This window comes from Pseudophryne corroboree, chromosome 8, assembly GCF_028390025.1.
Source record: "Pseudophryne corroboree isolate aPseCor3 chromosome 8, aPseCor3.hap2, whole genome shotgun sequence".
Classification (NCBI taxonomy): domain Eukaryota; kingdom Metazoa; phylum Chordata; class Amphibia; order Anura; family Myobatrachidae; genus Pseudophryne; species Pseudophryne corroboree.
Window position 1 is genome coordinate 267,397,428 of NC_086451.1, and position 26,728 is coordinate 267,424,155.

The 26,728-nt window shown below is 46.9% G+C and overlaps 1 protein-coding gene across 1 annotated transcript in view; it reads left to right on the forward strand.

Annotated features, from left to right (window-relative positions):
- Positions 1-26,728, forward strand: part of CUL4B (cullin 4B) — a 220,999-nt gene that overhangs the window by 55,681 nt on the left and 138,590 nt on the right. Inside the window, exons 4-8 of the mRNA XM_063937225.1 lie at positions 1,748-1,851; positions 8,128-8,197; positions 17,147-17,220; positions 19,655-19,817; positions 20,164-20,253. Coding sequence (XP_063793295.1) covers positions 1,748-1,851; positions 8,128-8,197; positions 17,147-17,220; positions 19,655-19,817; positions 20,164-20,253 — 501 coding nt within the window. The remainder of the gene's footprint in view (positions 1-1,747; positions 1,852-8,127; positions 8,198-17,146; positions 17,221-19,654; positions 19,818-20,163; positions 20,254-26,728) is intronic.

Here is a 26,728-nt window from a genome sequence, read left to right on the forward strand (position 1 = left end):
GAGAAATAGAATTATCGGTAAGTAAATTCTTATTTTTCCAGTGTTTGGAAGCAAATGGCCAATTGTCATTTTGATCTCATCCATTACCAGATTTTCATCCCAGTCAGCCAGATCTGCCAGATGATCTGCTAAATAATTGCATAGTGTATGCACAATTTAAGAGGTTCCATGAGAAGCGAGTTTGATAAACACTGGTTTAGGTGTAGGAAATCTTAAACTGGGCATACACTATACAATTATCTGACTGATTTAGAATGAAACGCTAAAAAAATTAACAATACCTGTTCATGCAAATTGGTTAAAGCCGTGATTTAACCAATTTGTCTGAATGACAGTTTGTCAATTTTTTAGTGTTTGGGAGCAAATGGTCGATTGTCATTTGCACTCATCCACAACCAGACTTTCATTCCAACCAGCCAGATCTGGCAGATAATTGTATAGTGTATGCCCAGCTATAGTCTTAAAGCTGTGGGAGACACATTTTATAGTAATGGAATGCTTTCTGACTGTCTCAGTGACTTGTATTCCAGTAGTAATTAACTGAGAGGTAAACTTCCTCTTCATACCCAGGTCAGTGGTCCCTCTGTCCCAAAGTTTCCTGGGTTTTTGATCAACTTAAGGGTCACAAAAGTACATCACTTGGCATCACATCTAAATTATAAGATGAACCTAGCATTTCCGAGCCTGTTTTAGTTAGTTTTTTTTTTTTTGTTTTTTTTTATATTTTAGTCCACCTTCCAAGAAAAAGGAGGTCCTATAACCAATGCCTTAAGGTTTTGTTTAGATTTCACATGAACTTGAAGAAAGACTAAGAAATCTCAATATGTATAGTTTGGAGCAGAGAAGGGAAAGGGGGGACATGATAGAAACTTTCAAATATATGAAGGGTTTTAACAAAGTCCAGGAGGGAAACATTCTCCAAATGAAGAGAAGCAATAGGACACGAGGACATGCACTGAGACTGGAGGGGGGGAGGTTCAGGGGAAATTTGCGGAAAAATTATTTCACAGAAAGGGTAGTGGACAAGTGGAATAGCCTCCCATCAGAGGTGGTAGAGGCTAAGACAGTAGAGCAATTTAAACATGCATGGGATAGACATAAGGATATCCTTACAAAGAAATAAGGATCAAATAAGGTTAGTGATAAAAAATAATATAAAAAAAAAAAAAGGGGCAGACTAGATGGGCCAAGTGGTTCTTATCTGCCGACAAATTCTATGTTTCTATATTACTATTCATGTACCCTCACCCTAGCAATTTCAAGATGGCAGTACTACTCCTTGTTGTGAGGCTTTAGGATCCATCTCTACAAGACTGCAATCGGACCGGTGTGTTCTGTATTGGCCATGCAAGGGTGGTCAGTCCTGCTTGAGCTGTGCGTTGAATTAGGTTTCTAGAGTTGCCATGTTGTTGCCTATGAATGTGGACATTTTTGCCTTTGGTAAGAAGGGCATTTACAGTAGGTAGCTATTCTCCTTTTCCATTTTCTCTAGCTTTTGGATGTCCCATTGTCTGTTTTTTGCTGCATTGTGTTTGTTTAATTGTGCTGTTATTCTTTCTCCAAAGCTGTAGATAACTACCACATTATATGTCATCTTTCTTGTTAAATAACAGCCTAAAAATAAAAACATTTTTCCTTCGCCTGTAGATAGGAGTTGTATATTACTGTGTTATCTTCATGAAAAGGCTTTTGTTTTGTTTTCTGGTTTGTATGCGCACTGACCTTTGTTCTTTTGTCTGTATTTTAGGCTGTTGAAAACCTCTGCTCTTACAAGATCTCTGCCAACCTGTACAAACAGTTGAGACAGATTTGTGAAGATCACATCAAAGCACAAATTCACCAATTCAGAGAATATCCTTTTAATACTAAATCTGCTTGAAATATGTGAACTTTCGTATATATAACATTTTTTTTTTTTTTAATGTATACTGTATGTAGCTTGTCTTTGCCAGAGGTATAGTGACTCATTGTAAGCGGAAAGTGGCATCCCCTTGTCTTAACTAAATGGCTGTCCTGTTTCCCCATAAAATATAACCTTGTTATCTTGCCCAGATAAGTTGAATTACTTCTCTAGAGGACGTATTGTACTTACAGGTACCTTCCAGAGTAGGCTGAAGGGAATCAAAACGTCTAATGGCTTCCCACTTCCCATTGTGCGTGCGCAAAAGCTAAATTGCAATTTAGTGAAATGCGTTCGCAATTTGACAGGAAGTGACCGTTTGTGGGGAGTGGTTTGAAAAACACGGGCTTATCATAGCTGTTTTCGGGGCATGTATCTGATGTCGGTTGCAATGGATTGCAACTAAAAACATGGCGCCAGTGCGTCTACACTCTCTCATTATTCTGAGTAACCCTGGGTCAACAGCAATTGTCGATGGTACTCTATTTCTGCTTATGCATCGCAATTCTACTATTGCATCAGCAATTTTGCGATTGCATCAATGTGCGTATTTTACCTTTCTGGGTGGCTCTTTACATGCAATTTTTTTTGCAGAAGCAGAATTGAGAAAATCGCAATTTCTGTCTCCGTACCGATCCAAGCTGAATTAGGGCCACTATTCATTATGTAATGTTACAATATCATGCTTGATTTTCTGTCAGCCACTTGGGGACACTGGCACAAGTTCAAGACTGTGCGGTGATGGTGGTGGCTTACAGGGGCTGGCACTTTAAATAAACTAAGAAACGAAACAGGCTCCTCCCTCTCTATTCCCCATCATCCCTCAGTTTTGAATTTGTGCCGAGGGAGCCGATCACAGCTGACTGAGTTCCTGCTCAGTTACTTTTACTTTTGTTTAAACCTTCTTATAGGGACTTAGTTCCCTTTTGTCTCAGGAACCCTTCGTCACTTATGAGAGAAGTGGGTTCCGGTTAACACACTAGCAACATTCAGTGCAATAGGAACAGCACTTATCAGAGAAGCGCTGTCCCTTCTGAATAAGCCGCATCCTGGGGCATCTGGATTGGTTGAGCCAGCTCCTTCTGGGAGCACAGCGGCAGCCGTCAGCGCAGCGGCGCCTCCCTCCCCTCCTCTAAGTGTGTATCCCCTTCTTCACTGCTGTGCTGACAATACACAGTGCGGCAGCGGGCAGGGGGAATTTGGGCGGCGTGCGTGCGTCTCTCTCACTGTAACTGAGATGCTGGATGGAAACAGGTGCATTTCCCTGAAGCGGCCACGTCCAGCAGCGCTGGTGCCCTCCTCTCCTCTCTCTGTTCTGTTAAGGGGAAAAGAATAGTTGTTAGCGGCCGCGTCCAGCAGCTCCTGCGCCCGTCCCTCCTTTCTGTCCTGTGCTGCTGCGCTGACACAGAGGTCAGCGCTACAGCAGGAACCGAATCCCAGCTGCAGCCACTGATGCTTACCCAAGCATGGGAATGGAATAACGGACCCAAACTTATTAATTCTGGAAAACAAAACGCTAAAAATGGCGCTGGAGACCTGATGAGTGGGTGCCTCTGCATAGGAGTGGGGTGGAGTTGGCGGGCTTTTAACCTGTCAACCAAAAGCGCCTTGCACAGCTCAGTCAAAGGGTTACATTGTTGCTTCTCTCCTCAGGAATCTGCACTTTAAACGGAGACAGGTGCGCATGGCTACAGACTGTCAGAAAGGAGCCTACATACAGGCTGGTGGCTGAAGGGAATTAGAGTTGGAGTCATTACAATATTATTTCTCCCGCTATCCTGATATTCCTCTCTCTCTCTTCTTCTCTTTTTATTTTTTTTATTTTGTCTCTATATCTGGTGTTAATTGTCTGTGTCTCCACCATGTCCGTCAAAATGGCAGGCAAGGGACCAGCGAGTAAGGTGTCACAATTTTTCTGTGCAAGGTGTAACAAAAAAGCCCACACAGATGATTCATCACTATGGCATGTGCTTCGGAGGTTACATTAGTTAATCCGTCCCAAGATGCAGAATTTCCCCCCTGGGCGGTAGTGCTCACAGGAACCATCTCTCAATTACATACTGAGGTGGCTGCCTTACGGAAGACTTGTGAGACGGTTAGGGATATGCCTCATAATAAGGTACCCACCATTGTTACGGAACCACCCTGGGTGGCAGGGCTAGCTAAGTTGGTAGAAGGTCTCACAAAACACTTAGACACGTCCAGTAAACAACCGCAGACGGTGGGTAAGACTTAGAAACGCCCAGTACCGTTAATCCTTCAGTTCGATGAATCTGGGGAAGAGCTTCTCTCAGGAGGAAGCCAAAGAGGGCGATCGTGAGTTGGGCAAAATTACTGACGCGGACGACGAAGTTACACTGGAACCTTCTCAAGGGGTTGAGCCCCTTATTTTGGCTGTTAGACAAGTTTTGAACACTTCCGAATCGACACCAGATTTGTCAGATATGGCGTTATTTGGAAGAAAACGGCATTCAATGGTCACTTATCCGTTTTCAAAGAAACTGGATGATCAGCTGACAGAGACTTGGAAAAACCTGGACAAGTGGTTTCAGATGCCCAAAAGATTCCTAGGTATTTATTCTTTTCCATCGACTGTGACGGAAAAATGGGAGAGGTCACCTCAGGTGGATTCCTCTCTGTCCAGTTTGTCCAAGAAGACAGTATTACCGGTTCCGGGAGCAACTTCGTTGAAAGACCCGTCTGACCGGAAGCTGGACACCATGTTGAAGTACATCTATTCGGCCACAGGTGTCTCACTTAGACCAACATTCCTAAGTTCCTGGGTGAACAAGGCCAGTGGAGCATTGTGCTACTAAATTGATAAAGGACTTACAGGAGGGAGTTCCGTTAGAAGAAGTAGTGATCCTAGTGGAACATATTAAGGAATTCAGCTATATACCTAGGAGAAGTGGCTAGAGATGTCGGACAAGTTAATTTGAGGATCTCTGTAGCAAATATTGCAGCCAGAAGAGTACTTTGGCTTCAGGCATGGCAAGTAGACGCTGAGTCAAAAAGAGCGGTGGAAGCACTTCCATTTACAGGCGACAATCTTTTTGGAAAAGAAGTAGACTCTTAATTTCTCAGGCTATGGGTGGTAAATCTACCTTCTTACCAACCTTTCCGCCTCCATCTAAGCACTCTTATACTGGAAGTTCCTTTTGGTCCTTTCGTTCCACTCAACCTTTTAGGGGACGTGGAAGAACTACACCGTTGCGAGGTAGAGGTCGCGGCAAGCAACTAGTCGTTTGTCGTCAAGACCCAAAGCCTGCAGAAAAGTAGCGCGGCTTCAAAACTTTCAGGATGCCTGGTTCAAGATATCGGACAATGCGTAAATTCGCAATATCATCTTCCAAAGGTACAAGTTAGATTTTGAAGTTTTGCCAGCAAAGAAATATTATACAACAAGTCTTCCACTTCTTCTGAACAAGGTTTGGCCCTTCAAGGTGCAATACACTCTTTGGTAGAATCAGCTGTGTTTAATTCCGGTACCACTGCTTCAACTAAAAAAGGGTACTATTCCAATCTTTTCGTGGTACCAAAACCAGAGGGTACTGTACGACCAATTTTGAATCTGAAATCATAAAAAAAAACAGTTTGTCTTATACCGGTTCAAGATGGAGTCGCTCAACTTGGTGATTTTCGAACCTAGAACTCAAAGAATTCATGATATCCCTAGACTTCAAGGATGCATATCTCCACATTCCGATCTGGGAACCACACCAAGCGTTTCTCAGGTGCACGATTCAACAGGATAATTTTCAGTTCAGAGCCTTACCATTCGGTCTGTCCACAGCACCCAGGGTGTTTACCAAGGTCATGTCAGTGATGATTGCTCACCTCAGATCATTGGGGGTCACAATAATACCATACCTAGATGACCTCCTCCTCAAAGCTCCATCAGATTTCCTTCTCCAGGAGCATGCTTTAACATATACAGTGTGTTAGTGAAACACGGATGGATAATCAATTTTCATAAATCTAACCTTCAGCCGTCATAGCGTATCCAGTTTCTCTGTTATCCTGGACACCAATGTTCAGAAAAGGTGGTGTTTTTTTTTTTTTTTGGCCTCAAGACAAAGTTCTGTGTATACAAAAACTGGTCCAAGCTGTTCTCAAGCAAAGTCCATTTATGCAATCGTTTGGTTGGGAAAATGGTAGCGGCTTTCGAAACTCTGGCTGTTTTCATTAAAGTCCTTTCCAGCTGGATCTGTTACATCAATGGTCGGGGTCACATCTACATCTTCAACAGTTAGTTAGGCTGACTCCGAATACGAGACTTTCACCTCTTTGGTTGCTCCAACTGCACAATCTTATTGCAGGCAGGCGGTTCGGTGTATGGGACTGGACGTTCCTAATGACTGATGCCAGCCTCAAGGGATGGGGTGCGGTTGTGTTGGACCTCCAGCTTCAAGGCCATTGGTTTCCACAGGCATCGCTGTTGCTAATAAATGTGTTGGTACTGAGAGCGATCTACAATGCATTGGTACAAGCTGCCCAAGTCCTTCGATCCAAAATGGTAAAGGTTCAATTGGACAACATGACTACGGTAGCGTACATAAACAAGCAGGGTGGAACTCGCAGTCGCCAAGCGATGCGTGAGGTGACACATATTCTCCAGTGGGCAGAACGCAATGCTGTAGTCCTCTCAGCAGTATTTATTCCAGGAGTAGACAATTAAGAAGCAGACTACCTCAGCCATCAGGATCTACATTCGGGAGAATGGGCACTTCACCCAGAGGAGTTTGACGCTCTGACACAGCGCTGGGGGTGTCCAGAGGTGGATCTCATGGCATCCCGTCTCAATCATTAGCTTCCTCGATACATCTCCAGATCACGGGATCCTCCGGTATCTGCCTTATCGTGTTTTTTTTTTTTTTTTTTTTTTTTCTTCAGAAACGCCTGGCGCTCCTAGAAGTATAGTCCATACGTTGGTATGCAGAGGCCTCCACTACAGCCAAACATCCTTACTTTGGAATACGCCTAGAAGTCCTTATGCTGAAGGGGAACTTGTGATGTCCAACAGACGAGTATGAGACCATGCTTTCACTAGGACTCTAACTGTCCACAATCAAGCTTCAAGGTCCTCCATTTACTTCGTATGGACTATACTTCTCTACAAGTGTTTTATACACCCCTTGGACTGTGGCACATCTTTTTCCAAAAGGATCTACACAGGAGACTGTGATTGGCCTCTAATAGTGGTAATATATATAACCAAGTGCTGTGCTGTGTTTGCCCTATTTTTATCATTATACCTATTTTATTGTATTTTATATATGTGGTTGCAACCAAAAATTTATTTTGTTTAATAAAATGTTATATTATATTATATATGTCTAGTGTTTAGCGCTGTACATCCTCCTCCTATTAGCTTCTTTTCTGGATGTAGTGAGAACATTGAAGATCTACGTGGAATGAACAGCACCGTTGAGGAAGTCTAATGCTTCATTTGTGCTTTATGATCTCGCACGTCAAGGGTGGCCTGCTACTAAGCAGACCTTGGCCCGCTGGATTCGGTTGACTATTCGTCAAGCCTGTCTCCACCAATCTAGGCGGCCTCCATTATCCATTGCTTCACACTCTACATGCTCAGTTGGGTCTTCCTGGGCTGCTAGTAGGGGAGCTGCCATGTCTCAACTCTGTAGAGCAGCCACTTGGTCCAGTATTCATACGTTTGTCAAATTCTACAAGTTTGATACCTTTGCGGCTTCATCTTCACGTTTTGGCTGCCTTGTTTTGCAAGTTCCTCAGCGATATCCCACCCAGGGGGGAAACTTTGGGACGTCCCCACAGTCTATAACTTGTGCCAGCGTCCCTAGTGGCTGACAGAAAAAGGAGGATTTGGTATTTACCGATTAAATTCCTTTTTTGGAAGGCAAAGGGGACTCTGGCCGCCCGCCCGTCGCTGTTCTCTTGCCTTCATTGTTCTGTTGTGTTTAATTGTCCTGTTCTCTTTTCCCTAGTTTAGTTCTCTTCTCTTGTTCCTGTCTCCTCTCGGATAATTCATAACTTAGGGATGATGGGGGATAGAGGGGAAGGAGCCTCTTTCACTTCTTTATTTAAAGTGCCAGCTCCCTGTAAGCCACCATCATCACCCCACAGGCTTGAACTTGTGCCAGTGTTCCCTATGGCTTCCGGAAAAGGGATATGTACCAAAATACTCTTTTTTTTTTTTTTTTTTTTTTTTTTTTTTTTTTAGTTGTTTCTTTCCTTAATACAATAATTACAGATTCACTGGATAGTGTTCTTTTTCTAAAGAAAATAGACAAATGCTGGCAGGACCATTGCAGACAAATGGTAACTATTGACCTTCTTTGTTTTATATGTGGCGGTAATAGGGACACATTCTTAGGGAGGATTCCGGCAACCAAGGAGGGCTCATTTTACCTGCGGACGCCCAAAAAAGGGTATGGTCTTCCATGGAGTGGGTATGGCTTTGCGGCACACCTTGTTTTCATCCCGCTGGTAGCGTGCCCAGCATTTGACCACCCCATATTCCCCCTTCAAAGAGATAACCGCAGGAAAAGTGATCCCCGATCAGTCTGTCCCCAGGAAGATGAGCAGGCCTGTTTAATGTCTGCTCTTCACTGGCATCTCTGGGCCTGGCAACAGGGGGGGGATAAAGGCAACGGACTCCAAGATTCCAGTGGGCCCCGCACCGTCATTGATTTGAGACTAATTCATGTGTCCGCCCTTGCCTGTACCACTATATTCAGCAGGGCACAGGCAGACAGAGAGGGAGCCTGGGTGGCAGGGTTGCACAATAAAGTTTGTTCTGTGCCAATGCTGCGTGTGTGATGTCATGGTGCTGGCCAGCAACGGTGCCAAGCTGCCCGTGAGCTAGACAGAGCAGCAGGAGGTAAGCGGCTGGGCTGGGAAGACAAGGGTTGGGATGCTGGAGATGAAGTGACATGGGGGAGGCTGAGAGACACAGGAAGGCTGAATTACAGGTGGATGATGGGGCGGACAGACCCAGACGAGGATGAGGCTGGAATGATACCGATTGAGGAGTGAGGCTGCGGAGACAGTGGGAGATGAGCCAATAGCTGACTGGCCTTTATCTACTGGGGAGGGATAGGGGGCCGGACCGGGTCTCAAGATTTCTGTTGCCGGCCCTGGGCATCTCTTGCTATCTGGACACAGAGAGTGAGCTGGGTTTTCCTGGCGGGCAGAGGCAAACTCAGCCAGTCCAGTTTTTCCCCAGATACTTAAGCACCTAATTGTGGACAGATGTGCAGAGGGAGAGGGGGTGCATCCAAAAGGGCAGGGCACATATTGTCAGTTTGAGATCGGGTAGGTTGCTGCACCTCGCTAAAGCACTAGTGTGAACGTGACATTCTGCCCCCTTAACTTATGCAAAAAATGTTTTATCCTCCTTGGAAGCAAATCACAGATGACATATATCCATATTAGAGCTGTGCCCTATTAAAGACAAAAAAAAACCCTGTCTTTAATTGTGCTTATTACACAGGTATGTACAATATATTGTGTAGTTTAACCTCAATGTATGGATCATGGTGTGTAGTATGGATTGGACACCAGGCCTATGATGCAGTTTAAAAAAAAAAAAAAAGTTATTGCGAACAAATGAATATAATTGGATATAAACACACACACATCCATAAGTGTGGAAACACCCTTATAAAAAGGAAGTGTAAGGAAATGGTAATCCAGTGTCTACACATACAGAACATCTCCACATGTTCTGTTTGTGTTAGTGCCGTGTCATTAATGTCACTACCTGCAAAAGAAAACAGGATTTTGATACCTACCGGTAAATCCTTTTCTCCTAGTCCGTAGAGGATGCTGGGGTCCACTTCATGACAATGGGGTATAGACGGTTCCGCAAGAGCCATGGGCACTCTTAAGACTTTTCAATGGGCGTGAACTGGCTCCTCCCTCTATGCCCCTCCTCCAGACCTCAGTTATAGGAACTGTGCCCAGGGAGACTGACATTTCGATGAAAGGATTTACTTTAATACTAGTGGTGAGATTCATACCAGCTCACACCTCAACCATGCCGCACAACATGGCATTCAACAGAACACACGCCAACAGGCATGAATCAATGACCGCAACAAGCTGAAACTAAAATAACACAACTTATGGTACTCTAATAACTAAACTGCAGGTAAAGTACGCACTGGGACGGGCGCCCAGCATCCTCTACGGACATAGGAGAAAAGGATTTATCGGTAGGTATCAAAATCCTGTTTTCTCATACGTCCTAGAGGATGCTGGGGTCCACTTCATGACCATGGGGTTTATACCAAAGCTCCAGTACGGGCGGGAGAGTGCGGATGACCCTGCAGCACCGATTGACCGAACTTGAGGTGTTCATCGGCCAAGGTGTCAAACTTGTAGAATTTTGCAAATGTGTTTGACCCCGACCAAGTAGCCGCTCGGCGAAGTTGTAATGCCGAGATCCCCGTGCAGCCGCCCAGGATGAGCCCACCTTCCTAGTGGATATAATTGGTCCTGTCCTTACAAAAATTGTTCAATGCTCTTTGCAGACAGGCATTTTTCCTGGACCCCTAAAGGAAGCAACTGTTAGACCGCTTCTTAAAAAACCTAATTTAGATCCCGACTGCATGACCAACTACAGACCGGTATCAAACCTTCCTTTCCTAGGAAAGGTTATTGAGAAAGTCGTTGCAAATCAACTGGAAACCCGCCTGACAACCCATGATATTTATGATCCATTTCAATCAGGATTCAGGAGAAGACATAGCACTGAAACAGCCCTGGTGTGTGTGTTAAATGATCTTCTGATGGCAAAAGACAGAGGTGACTGTTCAATATTAATCCTTCTGGATCTCTCGGCAGCATTTGATACCGTGGACCATGGGCTTCTGATTGAGCGACTGATACATTTCTGTGGTCTGGATGGCACAGTCCTAAGCTGGTTCAAATCATTTCTCACTGGCAGGTCACAGAGAGTATCATCTGGATTATACTCATCACCACCAGTGCCATTGCAATGTGGTGTCCCACAAGGTTCTATACTATCCCCCATGCTTTTTGCAGTATACATGCTCCCATTGGGCGAAATAATCAGGCGCCATGGCCTGGTCTACCACTGCTATGCAGATGATACACAACTGTACTTGTCCTTTGCTCCGGGCACTGATAACCCAATAGCCACCCTAAATGGCTGTCTAGCTGAACTACAGGAGTGGATGAGCGCCAGTTGGCTGCGACTGAACCCGGATAAAACAGAGGTCCTTTTGATACGACCGCAACATCAAAGGACAAGACTGCAGCATAGCCAACCAACTGGACTTACACTCAGGGATTCAGAATTACAGACCAGTGATCGTGTGCGGAATCTTGGCGTTGTCCTGGATGGTGGCTTGACACTTAAACATCAGATATCAGCCACAATCAAATCCTCATTCTTTCACCTGAGGAACATAGCCAGAATCAAGCACTTAATTCCCTCAGATGACATGCCAAAAGTCATACATGCATTTGTATCATCTCGTTTAGACTACTGTAATGCCCTCTACCTTGGTCTACCAGCAAAAGAATTGCAACGCTTACAGCTGGTGCAAAACACAGCTGCCAGGCTATTAACCAACCAGCCCCGTTCTAGCCACATAACACCCATCCTCTACTCCCTTCACTGGCTGCCTGTAAGATGGCGAATCATCTTCAAGATTGGCTTACTGAGTTTCAAAGCATTACATGACCAAGGCCCAAGGTACCTGAAACAGCTGCTGACCCCATACTGCCCCACTCGATTACTGCGATCTGTAGATGAAGGACTTTTAGCAGTACCTAGAATCTACCGTAATTCATCTGGGGGTCGAGCTTTTAGTCATGCGGCTCCAACTCTATGGAACTCACTTCCCCGCACAGTGCGAGAGGCCCCAACTATAGAATCCTTCAAAAGTAGACTCAAGACTTTTCTGTTTACTCAAGCATTTCCATAGTGTCCCTTTTAGTATCTTCATGCTTCTGTATTTTATGAAAATGTACTTCATTAATTTCTGTACTATATTATGCTATGTATCTGTTAAGCGCCTTGAGTCCTATTGGAGAAAGAGCGCTATATAAATAAAATTATTATTATTATTACTAGTGGAATGGGCTTTCACCGACGTCGGTAACTGCAATCCAGCCGTAGTATGAGCGTGCTGAATCGTACCTCTGATCCAACCCACAATAGTCTGCTTGGAAGCAGGACACCCAATCTTGTTGGGAGCATACAGGACAAACAAAGTCTGTTTTCCGTATTCGAGCTGTTCTAGTGACCTAAATCTTCAAAGCCCTAACCACATCTAGAGACTTTGACTCAGTGAACGTGTCCGTAACTACTGGCACCACAATAGGTTGGTTTATGTGGAAAGATGAAACCACCTTTGGAAGAAAATGTTAACGAGTTCTCAACTCTGCCCTATCTTCATGGAAGATCAGGTAAGGGCTCTTTTGGGACAAGGACCCTAAATTAGACACCCGCCGTGTGGATGTCAATACCAAAAGCATCACCACTTTCCAAGTGAGAAACTTCAACTCTATCTCTTGTAGAGGCTCAAACCAATCGTATTGAAGGAACTGCCACCCACGTTAAGGTCCCATGGTGCCACTGGAGGCACAAATGGAGGCTGGATGTGCAGAAACCCTTTTCACGAAGGTCTGAACCTCTGGAAGAGAGGCCAATTGTTTTTGGAAGAACACTGACAATGCCGAAATCTGGACTTTGACCCCAATCGGAGGCCTGCCTCCACACCAGCCTGCAGAAAATGGAGAAAAACGTCCCACTAAAACTCCTCTGTAGGAGCCTTCTTGGGTTCACACCAAGACACACATTTTCTCCAAATACGGTGGAAATGTTTAGACGTTACTCCTTTCCTGGCCTGAATAAGGGTGGGGATGACTTCCTTGGGAATACCCTTTCGGGCTAGGATCCGGCGCTCAACAGCCATACCGTGGCTACGTTTGACGGCAAGTCTTGATACACGCACGGCCCCTGCTGCAGCAGGTACTCTCAAAGAGTCTGAGGGTCTTCTATGAGCAACTCCTGAAGATCTGGGTACCAAGCCCTCCTTGGCCAGTCTGGGGCAATGAAGATTGCTCGAACCCTTGCTCTTCTTATGATCCTGAGAACGTTTGGGATCAGCGGAAGTGGAGGGAAGACTTACACTGACCGGAATACCCACTGGGTCACTAGCGCATCCACTGCTATTGCTTGAGAGTCTCTCGACCTGGAACAATATTTCTGAAGCTTCTTGGTGAGACGAGATGCCATCAGGTCTATTTGAGGAACTCCCCAAAGACTTGTCACCTCTGCAAAGACTTCTTGGTGGAGGCCCCACTCTCCTGGATGGAGATCGTGTTACATTGTCCGACTGGATCTGCACGGGATGATCTTGAAGAAGATGTACCGCTTGTTGAAGGCCTTTGTAAATGGCTCTCAATTCCAGCACGTTTATGTGAAGGCAGGCTTCCTGACCATTTTCCTTGGAAGTTTTTTTCCCCCTGAGTGACAGCTCCCCAGCCTTGGAGGCTTGCATCCGTGGTTACCAGGACCAGTCCTGAATCCCTGAGTCCTGAATCCCGTACCTGCGTCCCTCTAGTAGGTGAGAACTGTGTTGCCACCACAGGAGCGAAATCCTGGTTTTTGATGACCGGATTATCTTCCGGTGCATGTGTAGGTGGGATCCCGACCACTTGTCCAACAGGTCCCACTGGTGTTGATGGAGTATTGACAGGGAAAGTGTGATGTTTTGTAACAACTGCTCCCTGGATCTCGCCTTTATCAGGAGATCGTCTAGATAAAGAATTATATTGACTCCTTTTTGACTCGGGAGAACCATCATCTCTGCCATCACCTTGGTGAATACCCTCAGCGCCGTGGAGCGACCGAAAAGGTACGTCTGGAATTGGTAATGGCAATCCTGAACTGCGAATCTCTGATAAGCCTGGTGAGGAGGATAAATGGGAACATGCAGGTAAGCATCCTGATTCCATTTTGAACTTTAATCGTTTTAAGTAGAGATTCTGATTTTTTTTTTTTTTTTTTAGGTTTAGGATCGGTCTGACCGAGCCGTCCGGCTTCGGAAATTGTTGTGACAAAGGTACCAGGACTATAACTTGATCCTGACATAATTTTTGGATTGCCGCTGTTACTGTTTCCCTTTCCTGAAGAGAAGCTGGCAAGGTCGATTTGAAAAATCGGCATGGGGGGACGTCTTGAAACTCCAGCTTGTACCCCTTGGATACCATCTGCAAAAGCCATGGGTCCACGCCAGACAGAATCCAACCTTGGCTTTACAGTTTGAGACGTGCCCCCACCCGAGCGGCCTACCGCAAAGGAGCCCCAGCCTCATGCTGAAGATTTATCAGAAGTAGGGGTAGACTTCTGCTCCTGGGAACCTGGAGCCTCTGTGAACTTCTGTCCGTGTCCACTTCCCCTACCTGCAAAGAAGGGGGAACCTCTCGCTTTTTTGTAGTTATTGGGCCGAAAGGACTGCATGTGCGGGTGATATGTCTTTTTTTGCCGTTGCAGGCGCAGAGGGCAAAAATGTCGACTTACCTGTGGTAGCCGCAGAGACTTAACGCATCCAGTCCATCGCCAAATAAGGCCTCACCTTTATATGGGAGAGCCTCCATATTTCTTTTGCACTCTGCATCCGCGTTCCACTGGCGAATCCACAACGCCCGCCGAGCCGATACTGCCATGGTAGCGGCTTGTGAACTCGAGTCCAATATCTTTCATCGCTTCCAGCATGTATGCGGCAGCATCTTTGATATTCCCTACCTTAAGGAGTATCTCCTCTTTATTAATCGTGTCAATTTCTGATGACACGCTTTCGGACCATTTTTCAATAGCGCGACTCGCCCACGCGCAAGCAATTGTGGGCCTGAGCAGCGTACCATTGGCAACATAAATGGTTTTCAATGTAGTCTCCATTTTGCGGTCTGCTGGCTCCTTTAGTGAAGCCGTGCCAGGTGCAGGGAGAATTGCCTTCTTTGTCAACCTGGACAGAGCACTGTCTAACACAGGGGGTGACTCCCATTTTTTCCTGTCCTCCACCGGGAAAGGATAAGCTATCTGAATTCTCTTGGGAATACGAAATTTATTTTCGGGATTCACCCACATCCCTTCAAAGAGAGTATTAAGCTCGTGGGAAGGAGGGAAAGTGACCTTGGATTTCTTTTCTTTATAGAAATAAGCCTTCTCTTGAGGTACAGGAGTGGCTTCCGTGACTTCCAGAACTTCCCTTTTATAGCTACAATCATATATTGTATATTTTTTGCCAATTTATGATCTATTTCTCTGGAGTCACTATCGTCGACACAAGAATCAGTGTCCGTGTCAGTATCAGTATTCGCAAATGTTCTCTTATGTGACCCAGAGGGGTCGCCTGCGGATGCAAGAACAGAGCCCTGAAAAATCACATCCTCCACAGATTTTCTCCAGCACTCAGCATGAGATTTAGACTTCTCTAATCTCCTATTGATATAATGCATACTATCACGTATTTCTTTCACCCATGCAGGCTCTTGGTGTGCCAGCAGCGCCACCACATTACAACTCTGTGTCCCTAAAATGTCTTCCTCCGGGGAGGAACTCCCTGCCTCAGACATGTCTTACACACGTGTACAACACACACTCGCAGACGCACTGGGACTTATAGGGGACAGACCCACAGTAAAATCTGTCAGAGGGACACCGTTTAGGAGCAGCCAGTTCACAACCCAGCGCCAAAGAAAAAATCCCAGTGCCGCGTACTTTGTACACAGAACCCTTTTAAGCGCTATTATATTGTGCACAATATGTATTAGCACCCAGGCCCCCCCTTTTTTCACCCTGATACTTGTTCAGAAGTGGAGGAGGACCAGCTTCTTCTCTGCAGTCTGTGAATGAGAGAAAATGGCGCTGAACAGTGTGCTGGCTGCCTGAGGATGAAGCTCCGCCCCCGCAGTGGCGCGTTTCTCCTCAGATTTTTCACATAATATTTATACTGGCGGGGGTAGGGCTGTGCCATGGCATCTTTTGCCCCCTTTTATCCGGTTTACGAGGTTATTTGCTGCACAGGGCGCCCCCCCCAGCACCCTGCAGTGCCTGTGTATGTGTGGGCAGCAATGGCGCGCTGCGCTCCCGCCAGCCACGCGGTACCTCAGCCGTCACTTTGCTTGATTGAAGATCTGTCTTCATACACTCGCCTGTCTTCTGACTTCTGGCTCTGTGAGGGGGGTGACGGCGTGCTGTGGGAGTGAGCATCTAGACACGGCTAGCGTTCAGTTCCCTTCAGGAGCTAATGGTGTCCTGTCAGCCAGAAGCAGAGCCATGAAACTCTTCAGGAAGTTGGTTCCTACTTCTGCCCCCTCAGTCCCACGAAGCAGGGAGACTGTTGCCAGCAGTTCTCCCTGAAAATAAAAAACCTAACCTAAGTCTTTTCAGAGAAACTCAGTAGAGCTCCTCAGAGTGCATCCAGTCTGCCTGGGCACATTTCTAAAACTGTGGTCTGGAGGAGGGGCATAGAGGGAGGAGCCAGTTCACGCCCATTGAAAAGTCTTAAGAGTGCACATGGCTTCTGCGGAACCGTCTATACCCCATGGTCATGAAGTGGACCCCAGCATCCTCTAGGACGTATGAGAATACTCATTTAAAACTCGAGAATGAATAAAGGTACGTTAAAAACATTGTTTTTCTCATGATATTCTGCATCTGATCGATATGTCACTTGACTACCTTCTCAACTGGAAAAATGTGTGTTGCATTCAAAATGGCCACTATGTTGGTGACATACAAAAAAAGGTTTTCCCCATTCCCATATCATATGTATAGATGGGTACGGTATGATTTGCCATTGTACGGTATGCTGGCGGTCAGAATACAGACTCTGGCATCCTAGTGGTTGAAATCCCGACAGGGAGGAAGTAAGACTGTTCCCTCTGCCTAACCATAACACCTACCCTCCGCCCTTCGTGCCTAATCCTAACCTTTCCCTGGTGGTGCCTAATCCCTACTCTCTGCCCTAGCCAGCCCGCTATACCTACTGTCGTTCTCCTTACTCTGTCGGTATTCAGGCGTAGGTCTCCTGACCCTGTCAGGATTCTGGCGCCTGCATTCCGACAGCCGGTATCTTAACCACATCCCATATAGACACTGGATTAACATTTTCTTACTCATTTCCTTTTTACAAGGGTGTTTCCACACTTATGGATCACCCTATATATTCAACTATTCTTGTGTAATAAACATGGCTGATCAATTTTCATTTTTCTTTTTTAAAGATCATGATTAGAAGCATATTCTTATTCTTGGATCGAACCTATGTTCTTCAGAATTCCATGCTTCCTTCAATTTGGTAAGATCATCCTATTCACTACTCAAAGAAAATTACATTATAAAATATTAATTGAGCGTTTTAAGATGTCTGGGAAAAGCTTGAGATCGAAGACCACAAGCATTTTCTATTTAATAATATAAAAAAATAAAGTAATGTTTTCACACCCAACTGTCTGTACCAGCTTCCCCCCACCCCTTTAAACCACTGCTAAAAAACAAACAAAAAACTTTTCCATAATCTTTCTTTGACTCCTCCTCTAATCATCCTTATCTCAGGACTACCCAGGCCACGCTACATATCATATTTGTTGCTTTATATGTCCTCTAGATCAGTGGTTCTCAAACTTTCTCCTCAGGACCCACAATGTTTCACGTTTTGCAGGTCACCTAGCAGGTGCACAGGTGTAGTTATTACTCCCTTTTTAAAAGCTCCACAGGTCAATTTATTTTTGTGATTTTGTGAGGAGACCTGGAAAGCATGGACCGTTTGGGGACCTGAGGATAGAGATTGAGAACCTATGCTCTAGAGCAGGGGTGTCCAACCTTTCACCTTCCCTGGGCCACATTAGAAGATGAAAATTTGGTTTGGGCCGCACATAAAATAAAATAACAGTAACGATACCTGATCATCCAAGAAAACCATAGAAAACATAGTTAACATATTAAACTTACTTGGAAATGAAGTTAGTGAGATGTTTGACATTGTTTCTCAGCCAGCAATGCATCTTCCCCCCCCCCCCACACGCACACTGTAGTCATCTTCCTCTCCTCCTCCTCTCCCCCCCCCCCCCTCCACACTGTGCTTCTTCAAGGGCCCACAAATTTCTCCCGCTGGGCTGAGCTCCGTGCTGCTGTCACATGTGCCACTATGCAGTAGAGGAGGGCTACACTGTGACTGACAGCGGACCCCAAACCCCCCCCTCCCGGACACATTGTACTGCAGTGGCACCTGACTTCATCCTCGTTACCCCCTCCCCCCGAACCAATCTGTACTGTGGAGTTTAGACACCGCCGGCCTCATTTTACTGCTGCAGCGCTGGACATCAAGTCCATCCCAGCTCCCAAGAAACCCCCCGGACACTGTATTGCGGCGTGGCGCTGGGCTTCAGACCAGACCCTCCCTTCCCCCGACACTGTACAGCGGTTCAGACCTCCTCTCTCCCCCCCCTCCCCCGGGACACTGTACAGCGGCGCGGGCCGCGGCCACGGACTTCAGATCCGGATTTCCTCCCCCGCCGGACACTGTACAGTGGCGCGGCCACGGACTTCAGACACCCCCCCCCACCCCCTCCGGCTCACTTACGAGTTCTTGGAGCCCAGCAGAGAAATTGGTTCTACTCTACTCTCGTGCTGCTCAGTCACGTGTGCCGCTATGCAGCGGAGGAGGGCTACACTGTGACTGACAGCGGAGAGGGCGTGAGCTGGTGCTGGTCCCAGCGGCAGCAATCCAATCAGGATGTGCTGACAGCCTGCTGGGGCTGGCTCAGCTTCACATGTGGTGTCCGTACTCTGCAAAAAATAATAATGGATGTGACGTGCCCTGGCCGCATTCCGGCCGCTAGCGCCGGCAGTGTAACTTGAAACTTTAGAATTTCTTAAAAAATAAAAAAATTGCACTGGGCCGCATTACTAGCCGACCTGGGCCGCATGCGGCCCGCGGGCCGCGGGTTGGACAAGCCTGCTCTAGAGCATATGCCGTAAGAACAGACCTGCTTATTTCCTGCCTGCACTAGTATATTGTCAGTGTTCGTTTTACAAATTTATACAGGACTACAGAAAAGGTGGCACTTCAGAAATGCTGTATGATAAAAGTATCACAGTTTTAAAAGTAGTAAATATGATCTCCATTTTAAACTGCAAACCATAGCCTAGTTATTTCCTAGACCCAGTGCTCAATAACACAATTTAATATCCTGTTTCACTTTCTCTTTACCTTGTGAATTATATTTTTCTGACTAAGGGGAATATGTATCAAGCCCTGTGGAGATATAAAGTAAGGTAGTTGCCCAAAGAAACCAATCGGCTTCTAACTGTCCTTTAATAAACTGTTCTAGATGAATGACCATAAATAAAGGGGCAAATTCTCAACTTGATCTCTGGCCAAGACTTGATACATCTCCCAGGTAATTTATTCCCACTGAGGAAAATGTTCTTATTAAACCTTAGAGGTAGGTGAGAGAATCCCTGTCCTTTTTCCTGGGGTGGGGGTGTGGCAACAAAAAAACCCCCATATATAATATAGCTTCCCAAACACTGATATATGCTTTTGCTAGACTTGCTCAGGTTACAAAATGGCAGTAGATTTGATTTTTGATATTAACTATGTAGATGTGTAACTGTGCATGGCTTCAATGTGTGATTCCCTTTGCAGTCAGCCCAATGACCAGATAGTTCCGTCTTTGGCCACTAGTCTTTCTTGTAAATATTAACAATTGCTTATTTCTTACATATAGGGACATGGGTCTAGATCTATTTAGAAACCACATAATCAGCGATCAGAAAGTTCAGAACAAAACCATTGACGGCATTCTTCTGTTAATTGAGAGGGAAAGGAATGGGGAAGCCATTGACAGAAGTTTGTTACGAAGTCTTTTAAGTATGCTTTCTGACCTGCAAGTAAGTAATACATTGCTTACAGCAGAAGTTCTTAACCTGTGGCTCATGACTAAAACCAAATAGGTCCCCATGCCAGTTAGGGTATGTCCCCTTTAGCTCTCCTACCAATTTTTCAACTATTGTGCATCATCAAATAACTTTCTATAGGCCCTAATTGCCAAACAGTCATATTTTTTATTGACAGTGCACCCAACACAGTTCCAAAGCTCACTTCTGGTCTATCTGTGTTGTGGACTAACAGTTAAGAACTTCTGGTTAAGAGTAGTAAATGTCTAGACTACATTAGATGACCAAAGTCACTTAATCACGTTTATTTAATACTTTCAAATGTCTTTATTTTCTATAGATTTATCAAGATTCATTTGAGCACAGATTCTTGGAAGAAACAAACCGCTTGTATGCAGCAGAAGGCCAGAGGCTTATGCAGGAAAGAGAGGTATGTTTTCATGCAGTATTCGGTCTGTAGAAAAATAATATGTGCTGATGTAGCCATAAGGGCCATTCAATAACTATTTGGCTTAGGGCCACATCACTTTTTATAGTTCTCCTACCCTTTTGATCATAGATGAAATAGTGCCACTTTCACCCACCATATGTTTTAATATTATTACAAAGTCTTATTTTTATTTTATCTTTTTTGCCACTGGCACCAATCCGTGGTCAGAGAACACATTATTTTTAGATGGGATTGAGCGTTTTTCCATTTCAAGTATGTCCAAAAAGCCTAATAAATTAACTTTTATTAGAAAAAGGTAATGGTGAGGTTCAATTCTCAAAAATGCTGAGTTGATTAACTTGTATTGCATGTACACTCTACAGTGTAAGCTCTAACAGGAGAGGGGGAGGAATCAGTGGGTTTCCAGTAAAGTACACCCTGTCCCCACTCCTTTGGCCACACAACAGATGGGGTAAACCAAGCCACCAGCCGCCTCCGGGCTTACAACACAACCCTCCACAGAAATCCTTCGCCACGCGTAGACCCTCTTACCAAAGAGATCTATGCAGCCATAGTTGTTGAAAAGGCCAGAACAGACATGAGTCACCATCGGCACGTGCACCACTGTGCATGCAGCAGCAAAGTGATCTCGGCATCCCAATTCTGCATTATGAATTATAAAGGGACAGTTCCACCAAATCTCTTTACAAAACTGTATGGAAATGGAGCTTTAGTTTCAGAAAACTAACAATATTTCTCGAACGTCCTAGTGGATGCTGGGGACTCCGTAAGGACCATGGGGAATAGACAGGCTCCGCAGGAGACTGGGCACTCTAAAGAAAGATTTAGTACTACCTGGTGTGCACTGGCTCCTCCCTCTATGCCCCTCCTCCAGACCTCAGTTAGAATCTGTGCCCGGCCAGAGCTGGGTGCTTTTAGTGGGCTCTCCTGAGCTTGCTAAGAAGAAAGTATTTTAGTTTAGGTTTTTTTATTTTCAGAGAGCTTCTGCTGGCAACAGACTCTCTGCTACGTGGGACTGAGGGGAGAGAAGCAAACCTACTAACTGCGGCTAGGTTGCGCTTCTTAGGCTACTGGACACCATTAGCTCCAGAGGGATCGAACACAGGTACCTAACCTTGATCGTCCGTTCCCGGAGCCGCGCCGCCGTCCCCCTCGCAGATCCAGAAGTACAGATGCAGCAGAAGCATGTAGACATCGAAATCGGCGGCAGAAGACTCCTGTCTTCACTTAAGGTAGCGCACAGCACTGCAGCTGTGCGCCATTGCTCCCGCAGCACACCCGCACACTCAGGTCACTGTAGGGTGCAGGGGGGGGGGGGGGGGGGCGCGCGCGCCCGCGCCCTGGGCAGCAATTAAGGTACCTTTTGGCAAAATAACACATATATCCAGTCAGGCACTGGATATATGTTCGAGCCCCCCGCCATTTTTTACACATAGAAGCGGGACAGAAGCCCGTCGCTGAGGGGGCGGGGCCTTCTTCCTCAGCACACCAGCGCCATTTTCTCTTCACAGCTCCGCTGGAAAGACGCTCCCCAGGCTCTCCCCTGCAGTATCCAGGTGCAAAAAGGGTAAAAAGAGAGGGGGGGGCCACATAAATTTAGGCGCAAAACGATCACAAACAGCAGCTACTGGGTAATCACTAAGGTACAGTGTAATCCCTGGGTTATATAGCGCTGGGGTGTGTGCTGGCATACTCTCTCTCTGTCTCCCCAAAAGCCTTTGTGGGGTCCTGTCCTCAGTCAGAGCATTCCCTATGTGTGTGCGGTGTGTCGGTACGTCAGTGTCGACATGTTTGATGAGGAAGGATATGTGGAGGCGGATAAGTGCAGGTGAATGAGGTGTCGCCGCCGACGGTGCCGACACCTGATTGGATGGATATGTGGAAGGTGTTAAATGATAATGTAAGCTCCTTGCATAACAGGTTGGATAAAGCTGTAGCCTTGGGACAGTCAGGGTCTCAACCCATGCCTGATCCTACAATGCAGAGGCCGTCAGGGTCTCACAAGCGCCCACTATCCCAGATGGTTGACACAGATGCCGACACGGAGTCTGACTCCAGTGTCGATGACGATGATGCAAAGTTGCAGCCTAAAATGACTAAAGCCATCCGCTACATGATTATAGCAATGAAGGATATATTGCACATATCAGAGGAAAACCCTGTCCCTGACAAGAGTGTTTATATGTATGGGGAGAAAAAGCAAGAAGTGACTTTTTTCCCCCTTCACATGAATTAAATGAATTATGTGTAAAAGCGTGGGATTCCCCTGATAGGAAAGTAGTAATTTCCAAGAGATTACTGATGGCGTATCCTTTCCCGCCAACGGACAGGTTACGCTGGGAATCCTCCCCGAGGGTAGACAAGGCGTTGACGCGCTTATCTAAGAGGTTGGCCCTGCCGTCTCAGGATAGAAAGCAGGAAGCTATCCTGAAGTCTGTTTATACACATTCTGGTACTCTACTGAGGCCAGCAATTGCTTCGGCCTGGATGTGTAGTGCTGTAGCAGCTTGGACTGATAATCTCTCGGAGGAGATAGATACCCTGGACAGGGACACTGTTCTACTGACCCTGGGACATATCAAGGACGCTGTCCTATATATGCGCGATGCCCAGAGGGACATTTGCCTGCTGGGCTCTAGAATAAAACGCAATGTCCATTTCTGCCAGAAGGGTCTTATGGACTCGGCAATGGACAGGGGATGCCGACTCTAAAGAAACACATGGAGGTTTTGCCTTATAAGGGTGAGGAATTATTTGGGGACGGTCTCTCGGACCTAGTTTCCACTGCTACGGCAGGGAAGTCAAATTTCTTGCCATATGTTCCCTCACAGCCGAAGAAAGCACCGTATTACCAAATGCAGTCCTTTCGTTCGCAAAAGAGCAAGAAAGTCAGAGGGGCATCTTTTCTTGCCAGAGGCAGGGGTAGAGGAAAAAAGCTGCACCATGCAGCTAGTTCCCAGGAACAAAAGTCCTCCCCTGCTTCCACTAAATCCACCGCATGACGCTGGGGCTCCACAGGCGGAGCCAGGAGCGGTGGGGGCGCGTCTCCGAAATTTCAGCCACCAGTGGTTTCGCTCACAGGTGGATCCTTGGGCTATACAAATTGTGTCTCAGGGATACAAGCTGGAGTTCGAAGTGACGCCCCCTCACCGTTACCTAAAATCGGCCTTGCCAGCTTCCCCCATGGAAAGGGAGGTAGTGCTGGCGGCAATTCACAAGCTATACCTCCAGCAGGTGGTAGTAAAGGTTCCCCTCCTTCAACAGGGAAGGGGTTACTATTCCACTATGTTTGTGGTACCGAAACCGGACGGTTCGGTCAGGCCCATCTTGAATTTAAAATCCCTGAATATTTATCTGAGGAAATTCAAGTTCAAAATGGAATCGCTCAGAGCGGTCATTGCAAGTCTGGAAGAGGGGGATTTCATGGTGTCTCTGGACATCAAGGATGCTTACTTGCATGTCCCTATGTATTCGCATCATCAAGAGTACCTCAGGTTTGTGGTACGGGACTGTCATTACCAATTCCAGACGCTGCCGTTTGGCCTGTCCACAGCACCGAGAATATTTACCAAGGTGATGGCGGAGATAACGGTGCTCCTTCGGAAGCAAGGAGTTACAATTATCCCATACTTGGACGATCTCCTCATAAAGGCGAGGTCCAGGGAGCAATTACTGATCAGCGTAGCACACTCTCAGGAAGTGTTGCGGCAGCACGGCTGGATTCTGAATATTCCAAAGTCGCAGCTGATCCCTACGAAGCGTCTGCCCTTCCTGGGCATGATTCTGAATACAGGCCAGAAGAAGGTATTTCTCCCGGAGGAGAAGGCTCAGGAGCTCGTGACTCTGGTCAGGGACCTCCTGAAACCAAAACAGGTGTCGGTGCATCACTGCACGCGAGTCCTGGGAAAGATGGTGGCGTCATACGAAGCCATTCCCTTCGGCAGGTTCCATGCGAGGATTTTTCAGTGGGATCTGTTGGACAAGTGGTCCGGATCGCATCTTCAGATGCATCGGCTGATCACTCTGGCCCCCAGGGCCAGGGTGTCTCTTCTGTGGTGGCTGCAGAGGGCTCACCTCCTCGAGGGCCGCAGGTTCGGCATACAGGACTGGGTCCTGGTGACCACGGATGCAAGCCTCCGGGGTTGGGGGGCAGTCACTCAGGGAAGAAACTTCCAAGGGCTGTGGTCAAGTCAGGAGACTTGTCTGCACATAAATATCCTAGAACTAAGGGCCATATACAACGCCCTAAGCCAAGCGGCGCCTCTGCTTCGAGACCAACCAGTGCTGATTCAGTCAGACAACATCACTGCAGTGACCCATGTCAACCGCCAGGGCGGCACAAGAAGCAGGGTGGCGATGGCAGAAGCCACCAGAATTCTTCGTTGGGCGGAGAATCACGTGCAGGCACTGTCAGCAGTGTTCATTCCGGGAGTCGACAACTGGGAAGCAGACTTCCTCAGCAGACACTACCTCCACCCGGGAGAGTGGGGACTTCATCAAGAAGTCTTCACGCTGATTGCAAATCGATGGGAACTCCCACAGGTGGACATGATGGCGTCACGCCTCAACAAAAAGCTAAACAGGTATTGCGCCAGGTCAAGGGACCCTCAGGCGATAGCTGTAGACGCTCTGGTAACACCGTGGGTGTACCAGTCGGTGTATGTGTTCCTTCCTTTGCCTCTCATACCCAGGGGATTGAGAATACTAAGAAGGAGAGGAGTAAGAACTATACTCGTGGTTCCGGATTGGCCAAGAAGAGCTTGGTACCCGGAACTTCAAGAAATGATCTCAGAGGACCCATGGCCTCTGCCGCTCAGACAGGACCTGCTACAGCAGGGGCCCTGCCTGTTCCAAGACTTACCACGGCTGTGTTGGACGGCATGGCGGTTGAACACCGCAAATCGATGGGAACTGCCACAGGTGGACATGATGGCGTCCCGTCTCAACAAAAGCTAAAAAGATATTGCGCCAGGTCAAGGGACCCTCAGGCCAGGTCAAGGGACCCTCAGGCGATAGCTGTGGACGCACTAGTAACACCATGGGTGTTCCAGTCGGTCTATGTGTTTCCTCCTCTTCCTCTCATACCCAAGCTGCTGAGAATTGTAAGAAAAAGAGGAGTGAGAACAATATTCATTGCTCCGGATTGGCCAAGAAGGACTTGGTACCCGGAACTGCAAGAAATGCTCACAGAGGACCCATGGCCTCTGCCTGTCAGACAGGACCTGTTACAACAAGGGCCCTGTCTGTTCCAAGACTTACCGCGGCTGCGTTTGACGGCATGGCGGTTGAACGCCGGATCCTAGCGGAAAAGGGCATTCCGGATAAAGTTATTCCTACGCTGATAAAGGCTAGGAAAGACGTGACAGCAAAACATTATCACCGTATATGGCGAAAATATGTTGCTTGGTGTGAGGCCAGGAAGGCCCCTACAGAGGAATTCCAGCTGGGTCGATTCCTGCACTTCCTACAGTCAGGAGTGACTATGGGCCTAAAATTAGGGTCCATAAAGGTCCAGATTTCTCTAACGTCCTAAGTGGATGCTGGGGACTCCGTCAGGACCATGGGGTTTAGCGGCTCCGCAGGAGACGGGGCACAATAATAAAAGCTTTAGGATCAGGTGGTGTGCACTGGCTCCTCCCCCTATGCCCCTCCTCCATGCCTCAGTTAGATTTTTGTGCCCGGCCGAGAAGGGTGCAATCTAGGTGGCTCTCCTGAGCTGCTTAGAATAAAAGTTTAAGTTAGGTTTTTTATTTTCAGTGAGTCCTGCTGGCAACAGGCTCACTGCTACGAGGGACTTAGGGGAGAGAAGTAAACTCACCTGCGTGCAGGATGGATTTGCTTCTTAGGCTACTGGACACCATTAGCTCCAGAGGGAGTCGGAACACAGGTCTCACCCTGGGGTTCGTCCCGGAGCCGTGCCGCCGACCCCCCTTGCAGATGCCGAAGTTGAAGAGGTCCAGAGGTCCAGAAACAGGCGGCAGAAGACTTTCAGTCTTCATAAGGTAGCGCACAGCACTGCAGCTGTGCGCCATTGTTGTCAGCACACTTCATACCAGCGGTCACTGAGGGTGCAGGGCGCTGGGGGGGGCGCCCTGGGCAGCAATGTATTATACCTTTTTTATGGCTAAAATACATCACATATAGCCCTTGAGGCTATATGGATGTATTTAACCCCTGCCAGATCTCACAAACTCCGGGAGAAGAGCCCGCCGTTTTAGGGGGCGGGGCCTATTCTCCTCAGCACACGGCGCCATTTTCCTGCTCAGCTCTGCTGTGAGGAAGGCTCCCAGGCTCTCCCCTGCACTGCACTACAGAAACAGGGTTAAAACAGAGAGGGGGGGCACTTATTTGGCGATATGATTACATATGTGAAAATGCTATAAGGGAAAACACTTGTATAAGGGGTTGTCCCTGTATAATTATAGCGTTTTTGGTGTGTGCTGGCAAACTCTCC